This window comes from Ahaetulla prasina, chromosome 1 (assembly GCF_028640845.1).
Source record: "Ahaetulla prasina isolate Xishuangbanna chromosome 1, ASM2864084v1, whole genome shotgun sequence".
Lineage (NCBI taxonomy): Eukaryota > Metazoa > Chordata > Lepidosauria > Squamata > Colubridae > Ahaetulla > Ahaetulla prasina.
Window position 1 is genome coordinate 253,484,039 of NC_080539.1, and position 13,439 is coordinate 253,497,477.

The 13,439-nt window shown below is 40.1% G+C and overlaps 1 protein-coding gene across 1 annotated transcript; it reads left to right on the top strand.

The window, feature by feature from the left end:
* Nucleotides 1–949: 949 nt before the first annotated feature.
* Nucleotides 950–11,840, top strand: LRRC55 (leucine rich repeat containing 55). The gene is made up of 2 exons (XM_058165496.1): nucleotides 950–1,619; nucleotides 11,605–11,840. Exons 1-2 carry the CDS (start codon nucleotides 950–952, stop codon nucleotides 11,838–11,840), a joined length of 906 nt encoding a protein of 301 aa, XP_058021479.1.
* The last annotated feature ends 1,599 nt before the right edge of the window (nucleotides 11,841–13,439 follow it).

The following is a 13,439-nucleotide window of genomic DNA, read 5'->3' on the forward strand; positions in this document are numbered from 1 at the left end:
GACCCTTATATTTGGACCCTGAAAACATGATTGTTCTTGGCGTACAGCTTCCAGCTTAGTTTTTCAAGTTAAGCACAACATGGATTCAGGTACCTGTTTCAATGGCTCTAGTTTTGGAGGGCGGAATCTGCTCCTAAAGTGAAAGATAATGGCTAGCCATCTCCCCAGACAAGTAAAAATTTGGACTGCTAAGAGGCTCCTCATCTCCAGCCTTAGTTTCTCCTGACCTTTTCAAGAGGGACTCATTTGGAAGTTTAATCCAGTTTAGCAGCAGCTTATCAAGAGGATCTTCTGCAGACATTAGCTTTCTGGGAAACAGAAAAGGGAACAGTGGAAGACAGCTGTTTCATTTATTTTAATGATACCTGAATGATTCCAGGAGAAGTTCCTTCCAGTCTGGTAGAACTACAGGTAGAATTACTGAGACTGCAAAAAGCAGTGACCTGATTATATTTTTCTAGTGCAATGAGAAACTTCTGTAAGGCATCAGCAAATTATGTCTCCAGCACACCAACACAAAATAAAACATATTAAAAAAGGAGCACATTTTATCTTAACTCAATATCCAGAAATCTAGCGATCAGCAGATCCTGGATAAAAGTTGTCAGTTTTGTTTACATTTTTTTATTATAATCTTTTAACTTCTCCATAGAAATTACATATGCATGTATGCAGGTAGATTACACTCTTCAACGTCCTACAGAAAAAAAAGTTATTCAGGAAGCTAAACAAGCTACCAAAACTTGTCAGCTTCTCGCTTAGTTAGAACTCTTTTATGGTCCTATAAGTGCCTCAAGATCTGACAAACTTGGGTTCAATGTTCCTCGTTCCTCCAGCCATAATGTAGCAGTTTTTTGTCAGTGATTCCCGTTGGCTGGATTGTGTCTCCACCCATTGCTGCTCCTTCTTGATTGGCCTCTCTTTGCCATGTAGCTTCTACCTTGCCAAAATGAGTGCAGACTGTGTCCAGCTGGGAGGAGAACACTTTGTACCCCATTGCTCTCCTGCCATGATATTAAGCCCTTTCCTTGTAGCAGTAGTAGTAGTCTTTGCCAGTGCTGTCACTGGTTGCCCAGTTCTGTGCACATGCCGCAGCCAGGCCGTGGATTGCAGTGGACTACGACTGTTTTCAGTCCCACCAGATCTTCCACTGGACACCAGAAACCTAAGCTTGGCTCACAACCACCTCACAAGCATCCCTCCTGGATACCTTACCTGCTACTTGGAGTTGAGAGTATTGGATTTGCGGAACAACTCCCTCGTTGAACTACCAGTTGGACTCTTTTTGACATCCAAGCACCTTTCCCACTTGGACTTGAGCTACAATAACTTGACTCAGGTGGTGGCTGATATGTTTCAGGAAGCCTACAGCCTGGTACATGTTGACTTAAGTCACAACCCTTGGCTGAAGAAGATAGACCCCCAAGCTTTCCGAGGCTTGGTCCAACTACGTGCACTTGATCTCAGCTATGGGGCTCTGTCTTTCCTTAGCCTTGAAGCCTTAGAAGGTCTCACAGGCCTGGTGACTCTTCAAATTGGAGGCAATCCCTGGATATGCGGTTGTACCATGGAGCCACTGCTGAAGTGGTTGAGAAATAGGATCCAGAAATGTATGTCAGGTAGGTGAAATTAAGTGATTGTCCAATTCTCAGATTTATTTCTAATTGCATCACTTATCTTGCTGTGAAGTCTTCATTCATTTGTTAATCAAGTTTAGATAGTCATCCATCTCATGGAAGGCAACTCTGAGCAGCATACAACAAACCACAAATAAAACCACATATAAAAACCCCATAGATATAAAAAAAAATTTAAAAATCACCTAAACAGTAAATATTACTAAATACAGACATACAAACCCTAGGGAATAAAAATATCCAGCTCAGCAATGGAGCCATCTAAGCATGTCTTAGAGACAGAGCTAATCTAATTTGGGAGGAGGGGAAGAAGGGAGGGACTGTTCCATAAAGCAGACACCATGGCAGAGAGCATAAGTCTCCTAGGACCCATCAAATGTAGATCCTAGCTGAAAGGATCTCTGAATCCTTTCTGAAAGATCTTTCGGGCAGAGTATTAAACTTTCATTTGAAGTGTAAGAGAAATATATTTTTGTCTCAAAGATAATATGATAAGCTTATTAACAGGTAATGAGATTTTAATTTACTGAATCTGCACTACTATTAATCTTCTCATAGTTCCCATCACCAATCTCTTTTCATTTATGACTGTATGACTATAACTTGTTGCTGGCAATCCTTATGATTTATATTGATAGATTGACCATCAATTGTGTTGTAAATGTTGTACCTTGATGAACGTATCTTTTCTTTTAAGTACACTGAGAGCATATGCACCAAGACAAATTCCTTGTGTGTCCAATCACACTTGGCCAATAAAAATTCTATTCTATTCTATTCTAATTCAGGTGAAATGTCAAGAGTTTCAGAAATTTGTATATGTGTGTTTGTATTTTTGGAACTTCAAACTCTCTAAATAATCAACATTACGTGTGCATCTATACTGAAAAACATAAATATTTCAGGTATACATTTAATGTATATATTATATTATAACATAGTTGTCATAATATATATCCTGAATAAAACAACTCAGTTTAATAATTAAAATAAATGTCAAATGATACACACACATTATAATATATATAATACATTGACATTTATTAAATGTATATAACTGGTCCTCTCACATAAAGCAGCTCTAGGTTTCTAACACAATTAAAACATCAATGAAATTGATTGTTGTTAATCAGTGGAACAACTTGCCTGCAGAAGTTGTAAATGCTCCAACACTGGAAAAAAATAGAAATTGCAATAGAAAAAATGCATAAGAAAACAAAAGAAGGATAAACTAAGTTTGTCAGTTAATTTGTTAGTAACAAATTCATTCACTTTTCAGATTCAATCACCTTCCATCTCTGAGGAAAAAAACCGAGTACTTAGAAGCTTTATAAAAGCCAACTGGTATGGGATTAATCTAATCTCAAAAGAAATGGGTTTTCTGAGACAGGAAAGCCATGTTCCCTGAGTCTGCCAACTGACATGCTTTAATTGACAGGACCTGGCGTGTGTACCTTCTGCCAGATCTGATGGAGCAGGTAATGAGAGAGAGTCTGCAAATATTCTAGACTATATATGTGCATAAAAGTGACAATCAGCCTCTTAGGCAACACTCAGAAGCTTATTGGGAATGTGGGTGTACCGAGCCAGAGCCTTAATTGTTCATAATGCCACATTCTGGACCACTTGTAGCTTCCAGATAGTCTTTAATAGCACACTGCAGTAATCCCCTTGGGAGTTAACCAAAGCATGAGACACAATCCTGATTGTGATTGTGATTTCTGATTGAGGGAAGAATATATCACACCAAGTTGAGCAACAGCCCTCCTGCCCATGGCTCTTTGAATAGTGGCCATGAATCCAGGAGGACACCCCACCCCCTCAAAAAAGTGTTTGCCAGTTCTTTCTGCAGTGATACCATCCAGAACTAGGGATGAAAAATCATTGAGTCAATGAACCCTGAAACCCTCAATCATGTTTGGGTTAAAATGAAGTCTGTTCTTCATCATGCAAAGCCCCACAGCCTTCAGACACAGCCTTCAGACACACAGATCATGATTATCATGTCATTTGTCTGGCCCTTAGCAGAAATATACAACTGGGTGTCATTTATTAATTTACTTATATGATTTATACTGCTGCCCATCTTACACAGGTGACTGCACCCAAGAATAAGCAACAACTCACTCATAAAAAAAAAAAACCCCACACACATTCAATCCGGCACAGTGATGACCTTCTGTGCTGTTTATTAACTTTACCCAACAGTTCTTATAGATGCCAAATAGGAGTGGGATAGAATAGAATAAAATAGAACAGAACAGAACAGAAAAGAACAGAACAGAACAGAACAGAACAGAACAGAATAGAATTTTTTTATTGGCCAAGTGTGATTGGACACACAAGGAATTAGTCTTGGTGCATATGCTCTCAGTGTACATAAAAGAAAAGATACCTTCATGAAGAATCATAAGGTACAACACTTAATGATAGGGTACAAATAAGCAATCAGGAAACAATCAATATCAATATAAATCGTAAGGATACAAGCAACAAAGTTATAGTCATACAGTCATAAGTGGAAAGAGATTGGTGATGAGAAGATTAATCAGCATAAGTCTGTGCCTCAAATTCCTAATCCCAAAGTCAGTCCAGAAGGATATCATGATGCATGGTACTGAAAGCTGCTGAGCAATCAAAAAGAGCCAGGATATATACACAGCTCCCATCCCACTCCAGCCAGAGATCATCCACAAGCATGAGCAGTACTGTCTTGGTTCCATGCCTAGACATGAATAGAATAGAATTTTTTATTGGCCAAGTGTGATTGGAAACACAAGGAATTTGTCTTGGTGCATATGCAACTAAATATATGAAATGCAACTAAAACAAGTTCAGATAATTCACTTCCTCCAGGATTCTGTGAAATTGCAACATGACCTCCTTCTCTACAACCTTTACTAAACATTGTCCCAATTGGACATCTAGCACTGCTGTCTTAAAGAGCAGATTGCTACTTTCTTCAATCCCTTCACTCAAAGATTCATTCACCATAACTTGAATCTCTTGAAATAGGGCTGCCAGACCACCCTTTGTAGATGTGGGCAGAAAAGTACATGCACTTTTAAGAAATCATTTCTTACCTGGAAGTCCCTATCATGTAGCCTCTCTTCCCTTGTGGATCCCAAGGCTTTCCCTGGTTTACTATGGAGCAGAGGGAGCTGAAATGAGCTATGAGATATCTAGAGAGCTTCTGGAGATCAACAGAGAATGAACCCAACTGAACATAGAACAGTACTGAACTGCTATTAGGGTCTACTTTGTCTCAGTAAAGGTGGCAGAACTGAAGACAGAACTTCACAGAATTGAAGATAGCTCCACAAAAAGCTGTCTTGGAGCTTGATGGAATGAAGAGTTGACAAGTAGACTGGCTCTTCAATAATTTCTCTCCAGACAAGGACAGATTTTGAAATCACCAATAAGTGATCCAGACAGTTGCTGTTCATTAGGAAACTGCAAAACCTGCAGACCAGAGGTGGGTTTCAGCAGGTTCCGACCAGTTCTGGAAAACCGGTAGTGGAAATTTTGAGTAGTTCGGAGAACCGGTAGTAAAAATTCTGACTGGCCCTGCCCCCATCTTTTCTCTACCTCCCGTGTCCCAGATGATCAGGAGGAAATGGGGATTTTGCAGTAACCTTCCCCTGGAGTGGGGAGGGAATGGAGATGTTACAGTATCCTTCCCCTGCCATGCCCACCAAGCCACACCCACAGAACCAGTTATAAAAAATTTTAAACCCACCACTGCTGCAGACCACAAGGATTTAGTACTCTGGGACACAAAGGAACAGCTATCTTGGTCAAACTGCTTACGTTGTCTCAAAGGACACGACATTTGCTCATGCTTACTTCTTTTCTGATTAGAATTAGAAAATTAATTTTCTAATTAAAAAAGAAGTAAGCAAATGCTGCGTTCTTTCAGGCAGAACTTCCAGAACTTTCAGAAACTGCTTGTTAATTGGTTTTCAGCTAGTAGGAATCTTTGGATCAACAGGTCTTACAGCACTGGGTGAATTTCCTATAATCCTTAGTGAAAGAAGTTTTAACTACAAGTTTAAGAACTGGTTTTTTAAAAAAATAAATAAACAACAAAAGGGTGATTAAAACTTCAATGTTAGAAAATTAGAAATAGACTATGGGTCCAGCTAAATTTGAAATAAAAATTTTGGAATTAATTATTTTAAAAAATCCTTTCAATGGAAAAATGTTTGTATTTATTATTTATTGTTTTTATTTTTAAAAAAATAAATAGTAAGATAAGACTTTAAAAATTGGACATTGGAGGAAACCAAAAGAAACTGAAGATTATACTTTAAGGAAAAGAACACTCACTTACAACGTAGCAAAATAGTTTAACACTGGATACTTTGAAAAATATTTTTGAACAATGGTCCCAGAAGTTAATGTTAATAGTGTCTGCTGCAATAGGTTATGGAATAAGAAAAAAATTCTATTTCACAAGATTGAGATTTGAGTTGAAAGTGAATTTTAAAATTTAAAGTTTTAAAATTTAAAAGTCTATATTTTTTCAAGGCATGGAAAAAAGATGTCACACTGAACATATAAAAAAGGGGTGTCAAACTCATGGTGTTACGGTGGCATCATGTAACATACCAGGACTTTTTTCCCCTTTGCTAAACCAGGCGTAGGCATGGCCAGCGCGTGATGCATCCAGCCCACAGGCCAGGAGTTTGACAGCCCTGATATAAAAGAAATCAGTTGATCACTTAATAATTAAATGGGATTCATAAACAACAGACTAAGAGGGTGAATCGGATGGTTTTCCCACATTGGCTCTACAAAAGAGTTTTGTTAAAGTTTGAAGTATTCTGGGACACAAAAACCATGAAAAGAAATCAAGTTCCAGAACCGTGATGGCGAACCTATTGCATGCAGGGTCCTCTCTGTGGGCATTTCTGTCATTGCCATCTGCTCTTCTGGTTTCCAGTGCACCAGAGCACCAAAGCACCGGAAAGCAGCCTGAAAATGATCCAAAAAATGCACTGAAAACAGCCCAAAATGGCCTGAAAAAAATGGCCTGAAAACAGCCCAAAACAGCCAAAAAACAGGCACGCTTGTGCCGGCCAGCTGGTCTTCAGGTTTCTGATGCTCCAGCATTCGCAAAGACCAGCTTGCCAGCGAGCATGCATGTGCCGGAAACCCAAAGATTAGCTGGCTGGCACAAACATACATACCAGCCAGCTGGTCTTCAGGTTTCTGGTGCTCTGGCATGCACACATCCATGGACATTCCGGTTTGGGCACTTGGTGCCAAAAAGGTTCGCCATCACTGTTCTAGGACAGGGGTCTCCAACCTTGGCAACTTTAAGACTAGTGGACTTCAACTTTGCTGCCTGAGGAACTCTGGGAGTTGAAGTCCACAAGCCTTAAAATTGCCAAGGTTGGAGACCCCTGTTCTAGGACATTGTTTGACAGGACGAAAGAAGTAAATGGAAGGAATATAAAGTCAGTTTAGTTAATCAAGATTAAAATAGATGTGTTGTTTGCTAACTTTCATTAGACTTTTGCCAACATCAGGATTGAAAAGACAAGGTTCTACAGATTTGTTTATATGTAAGAAATGAGATATGGAAAGAAGAGATCATTTGTGGTATTTTAAGAGAAAACGAAGATGGAAAGTCACTTCCTTTTATATTTCTTTTTCTTTTGTCTTAATTGTATTGTAATTATAATTCTTAATAAAATTACTATTAAAAAAAGGAAGAGAGGCTGCACAGATACAATCTGATCAAAAGCTCAGCCAGCCTTTTATTCCAAGTGGCAACCAAGGCTTCAATCTCACCATGTGTCATACCTTCAAAAACAACTCCAAGTTTCCACTGAAACCCAACCAGGTCCATCGGAATGATTATAGACTGTAATCTACCATGCTGGTACAATGTGGGTTGCCAGATATTTTTCAGAGTAGTTAGCTTTTCAAAGTAGCTGATCACCTGACCCGCTTCAATTGGTCCTAGAAGGTTCACAACTGGTTTTTCCCACTTCTACCACAGCATCTGAATCATTACATACACTGGCACTCTCAGCTGTATGAGTGTATCTGTGCATATGTTTATGCATGTATGTGTCTGTCTGTCTATTGCTCTATCTATCTATCTATCTCTCCTGCAGAGATATTTAAGACCAGATTAAATATAGATTATGCTCAGTTAACAAAATGGTTAATGGTCAATTTCTCCCTTTTAAAATGGCTTGCTTAAATTGACAGAAGTAATTGCTGCTCTGGAAATGGAGCAAAAGACAGGAAAGAGCTTCTGGATAAATTATTATAGCATTATGCAGGAGTCCCACGTGGGAGTAAGATAACAGAATGGAGAAGAGAGCACATGGGGGGAGAGTACATCACAGAATGCAGTCAGAAAATGACAGAATGGAAACGGGGGTTTCTCCCCAGAGTGTTGATGGGATATACTGTGTAAAGAATTACCACTTCGACAGGTGGTAAGCAGGATGAGAAAGAGTTTATCTCTGTGCGGGTATGTGCATACAGGTGAAAGTTGCGTTGGGATTGGGAGACAGTCCAGAAATGCTATGGCACTCCTTCCTTTTCTTTGCTTGCCTTAGCACCCAGTGTCCCACTCAAATGAAAATCAATTGAAAAGCACCCACTGTTATGAAACTAAATAGGAATGCTTTACTGGTGGGTCAAATTGGCTGAGCAAAGTGAATTTATTCACCAGTTGTGCTTTGACACTTTCTGTAGGAAAGGGCTTAGGAGTGGTCCCAAACTGGCTGATCACCTCAGCAAGGCAAGGAAAGTATATTATAAGCAACTCCCTCAGACATAATGAGAGGGAATTCCCTGAGTGTTTTGGAATCTAGGGGGGGCAGAAAAACCCCTTATCCTTGCTTGGATGGCATGCCTAGATTCCTAGGGTGGGTAATGTTTAAGGGAGGCTGTTTTCAAACCTGAATATTGGGGTGAGGCTAGGTGGAGCAAAGCAGGGAACACATCGTATCTCCTTGAGTTTGGGTCATATTAGCAAGATGATTCCTGTTTCAGCGATTTGCCCTATTAGTCATAGTTTACAGATCTCTTTTTGTCAATGCTACCCAGATTGGGAAGGGCGCAGGCAGTTTATCCACATATTTATGTTTTGTTTATAGGCCAGATGTGGGTGCAAAGGTTCAAGAGGTGCTTTGAAAAAAATCAAAGGGTATTATGCTGAAAAGCAGTATGGTAGTTCCTATTGCTCCTTCTGTCACCTCTCTGTGACCTTTCCTCAAAGCAAAGCATTGTTCTAATGCTGGCTATCAATATAATATCTGCATCTGCAGCACAGAGGGTCTCTGCACACATTGTCTCACCCAAATGCCTGACTGTGAAGAAAGTCCACTCAGGTGTCCAGCAGATGTGCACGGAATCCATCAGTTCAGCCTGGTTCTTAGGATAAAGCACCAGAATGAACCTATCCCATGTATGGCTTTCCAAAGGGCCCATACACCATGAAGATTTATACTGGGGCCAGAGCAAAGCAGCAGGGCAAGTGGACAGCACAAAGGTCACTTCCAAAGGACAGGGTGAGTAGGAATGTCAGTAAGTACTTCCCACAATTCACCCTTCATGAGCCAGAGTGGCGCAGTGGTTAGAGTACAGTTTTGCAGGGTACTTCTGCTGACTGCTGGCTGCCTGCAGTTTGGCAGTTCAAATCTCACCAGGCTCAAGGTTAACTCAGCCTTCCATCCTTCCAAGGTGGGTAAAATGAGGACCCAGATTGTTGGGGGCAATAGGCTGACTCTGTAAACTGCTTAGAGAGGGCTGTAAAGCACTGTGAAGTGGTATATAAGTCTAAGTGCTGTTGTTACCCTTAATCTTCCAGCTATGATAGAGACACGATTCTCTTTTTCAAGGGAGCACAACCCAGGCACATGAGTTGTCCATCCTTACCCTCCAGAACCTTATGAATAGAGATTTACTACCCACAAGTTCTTCATTTCTGTCAATTACCAAGACCTAAATGGCCGCATCACACTTAACTGGAGGCTGCAGATGACTGTCCTCCACTCCACAAAACCCCTGGAGGGAAACTTTGAAAGAGAGGAAGAGAAGAAGGGAGAAACAGAGAGAGGCACTTTTTAAAGAAAATAAAAGCGAAAACATGGACAACAGTGGCAATGTTTATTGTGACATTGCGGGAGCTCACTGAAGCCACTATGTGAGGAGTATTTCAGACACTATCACACTATGAATCAAAAACTCTTTTGGAAGCACTCAGAGATGTGATGCCCTTCCAAAGTAAAACATTGTCAGAATTGTATGAGAAGTACGATGGACGTGAAAGGGCTCTGGGACGTACCCTGCCTCACTGCCCTTTCTGTGTCCTTGTAGTGGAAGATCCCCTGCTTGCATAATCATACATCAGCATCCTCTCCCATTCTTCACGGTTTCTTTTTTCCTGACACTTGTCTTTTTCTGACCTTCTTGCTTATCTCTCAAGCTGCAAACTTGAGGACAGGAAATCCTGCTCAGGCAAGGACAGCAGAAGGCAGCCCTGCTTTAACAGCACCTTCATCTCCTTAAGTGCCCTTATGCAACTAAGTCCATGTGTATTTTTAAAAAATCACATCTACCGCTAAATGTGGGTAGACCAGATAGTGAAGGAGAGGGTGTTATCCAGCATTTGGAAGCAAGGAAATGCAGGTGAAACTGATTTGGTCTCCTTAATCATTTGGATCAGCAAAGCTAGCTCTTTTTTTTTTTAATGGAAATGTCTCCAAGCAGAAAGGGTGGGCTTTCTAGGGGATTTTCATTAATACATCTGCTATTTACTACCCAGTTACTATTTATTGTATTGTCCAAGATCTGTACAGAACCCAGTATTCTTAGAACCAGTTCATAGAAGACCGCAATGAAATCATGTGCATCTGTATTATTAAGGATAGGTGCAATGGTGACTTTTATCTGTACAGTCAGCAGGAATTAGACCCAATTCAATAGCATTTGATTTTCATTAAAAACGCGGAATAGGCTTAAAGATATGAATGCTTCATATCAACCGGTCTCCACCATCCATTCAGAGCAGCTTTAAACTTAGGAAAAAATCCTAATTTAGAATGTTTCCACTTGTCACACTACTTTTTTAAATAAACTAACATTTTTTTTAATAAACAAAGAAATTGGTCATGAGGAGGCATCCAGAAATCACATGGGCTCTGCACTCTGAAGTGTTTAATCCAAAAACAACTGCAGAGTGTGATTCCACTGCATGTGTAAAGTAGTTCTTGCCATTAGCTTTACAAAAAAAAGAAAAAGTGTATGAGTGAGGCCACTGATTGAAAATTAATTATGAGCAATAATGGAAGAATGGTGAAGCTTGGCCTGAAAGAGTTCCGAAAGGGCTGTTTTTTTGTTGTTTTTTGTTTAAAAAGAAAAGTAGAACATATTGTGGAAAGTAATGTCTTTTTTTTTTATTTGTTATTATGCTTTGTATTTTGCTGTTGGTAGTTCTGTTTGGGGAATTATTCAGAGATTCAGCTCTTAGAGGAGCAAGTATAAAAATGCAGTTCATTAACTGATATCCCAGCATGAGCTGTGATGGGCTAGCGCTCACTTATTTAGGAGAGCATGTAAGCTTCTATGCACTGGATACTATCCAACATTTGAACAGATATTCACTCATGCAGCAAGACTTTCCCTTGTGCCCCGCCTCTGCAACTCCCAGCTACTCTCAAAATCTGCTCTGGAAAATGAAGGTCCCAGTGGTTTGGGTCTGGGGAATGTTCCTCCCTCCTCCAAAATGCATTGTTGGCTTTTATTTAATATCAAATCAGAGTTAAGGATATCGTAATAGAAGTACTAATTTTTTCCCATCCTTTAGTCAGTTTAGGAATTTCCGATATGGTCTGAGAGAAATGAATAGCAAAAGGGGTGGGATGGGGAAATCACTCACTGTTTCAAGTCTTGCTACTGATATAGGCATGTTTGGCTCACCAGATTATTCTTGTTTCAGATACCCAACTGGCAGAGTGCCGGGAGCCACCTGAAATGGAGGGTGCTTCTTTGCTTTCCCTGACAGAGGAGAGCTTCAAGGCTTGCCACTTGACCTTGAGCCTGGATGATTATCTCTTCATTGCCTTTGTGGGCTTTGTGGTTTCCATTGCTTCTGTTGCTACCAACTTCCTGCTGGGCATCACTGCCAACTGCTGCCACCGTTGGAGCAAGGCAAGTGAGGATGAGGAGATGTAGTCAGCTGGCCTGATCCTTCCTGCTCCTGCCTCGCTCACAGCAATGGAAGGGAGAGGGGGCGAGGACTGTCATGCTCAGGGAAAACGAGGAAACTTGTCTTTCCCCCATTATGCTGTTTTCCTGAGCCTTCCTCCTCACCTGCAGGCAGCATCAGACTGCCATCCATCCATCTATCTGCTTGTTTGGAGACAGGGCCTGTAGGGATAGGAAGACTGAAGTGTGCCTTGTACAATTCTGTTTGTGCTGAAAACAGCCAGACGAGTCCTGAAAAATGACAAAAACACATGCTCAGACCACCCTTCATCCTTTGCTTTCTCTTCTTTGCTCCTGCTTAATACATACTTAACATCCTTTTTCGCCCCCCTATGTGCTTGTTGCATATTCTCTAAATTCATAAGTGGAGTATATAATCGCTCAAAGATCCACTTGCACTGCATATCCATATGACTACTGACCGATGAGAGAGAAAAAAAATCCAAGACTTTCCTTTTGGGAAGCCTGAAGAATTCTGCCCTCCAAATCATTCCATCCCATAACTACATCAAGGAAGGTTGTGTGAAGAAGGTTCATTCTCAAGCATGAAAGTGTTATCCCTTGAGCTTTTTCCACAAGTTCCAGTGGTCGTCCTTTGGACATATTTATACATTCAGAACTTTGCAGTTTTATCAGTAACTTCCCCCACCCCTCCAAAAAGAAAATATTTTGGAGACAAAAAAAAGAAGGGCAGATAGACTATTTTTCATCTCAGTTGCTAATTATTTTAGTATAGATGGTGCTACAATTTACACAAATGTCTGTTGGTTTTGTGCCCAGCCTCATGCTAACCAAACAGATTTTGGCTAGACTGGCCTGCCAAGAGAGTTCCTGACCTGAACTTTGAATATGGCAGATATGCAGAGAATTACTCTACTGCATTACAGGAGTGTAAAACGTTAAATAATTAAAATAAGTACCATTATAGAATAAGGCTTTAATGTATTGCTCATTAAATAAATAGATAGAAATAGTGTAAGACAGCCAAGTTGGTTCCAAAAGTGTTATAGAGTTTTGATAGGTGTGAATATTGAGGTGAACATTGGAGGATGATAGCGTTTTGGATTGGGTGGAATTGAACTAGCCTGAAAAGTGGGGGGGGAAAGGGGGAAAATGTGGGTACTTGTTGGAAATAATGTTTGTGGAGGATTAAAAAGTATAAGATGTTTCTTCCGTAGACATTTTAGAGAATCACCCTAAACTAGCAATTTTTTCAACATATTGGCTGCTTTGTTTGTTTTTTCAATATTTTTCAAACTATATCTACACCACAAAGTCAGTTTTATAGATCTGCTTAACTGGTTTTCTCTAAAGAATGGGGATGCTCAATGTTCTCTGTTAGAGAATCTTAGTAATGAAGAATTGTATCAAATTTGAACGCATAGTGTAGCAAATTTATGCATAGTGACATGGTGCCAAGGGATCACTAGCACTAGATGGTGCTAAAAGTCAGAATTCCAAGGGACATGTGGAAGATTTGAAGGAAGCCACATTTAGTGTTACAAAGATTATTTCTCCAGATCTCATTGAACTGAATTGAAAAATAATGTGCATTTAAGATATGAG

Bases quoted from the DNA above. Each gene is read 5' to 3' on its own strand.
- LRRC55 (XM_058165496.1), top strand. From the start codon at position 950: ATGAGTGCAGACTGTGTCCAGCTGGGAGGAGAACACTTTGTACCCCAT. The intron at 1,620-11,604 runs GTAGGTGAAATT...TTCTTGTTTCAG, and splicing joins GATCCAGAAATGTATGTCAG to ATACCCAACTGGCAGAGTGC.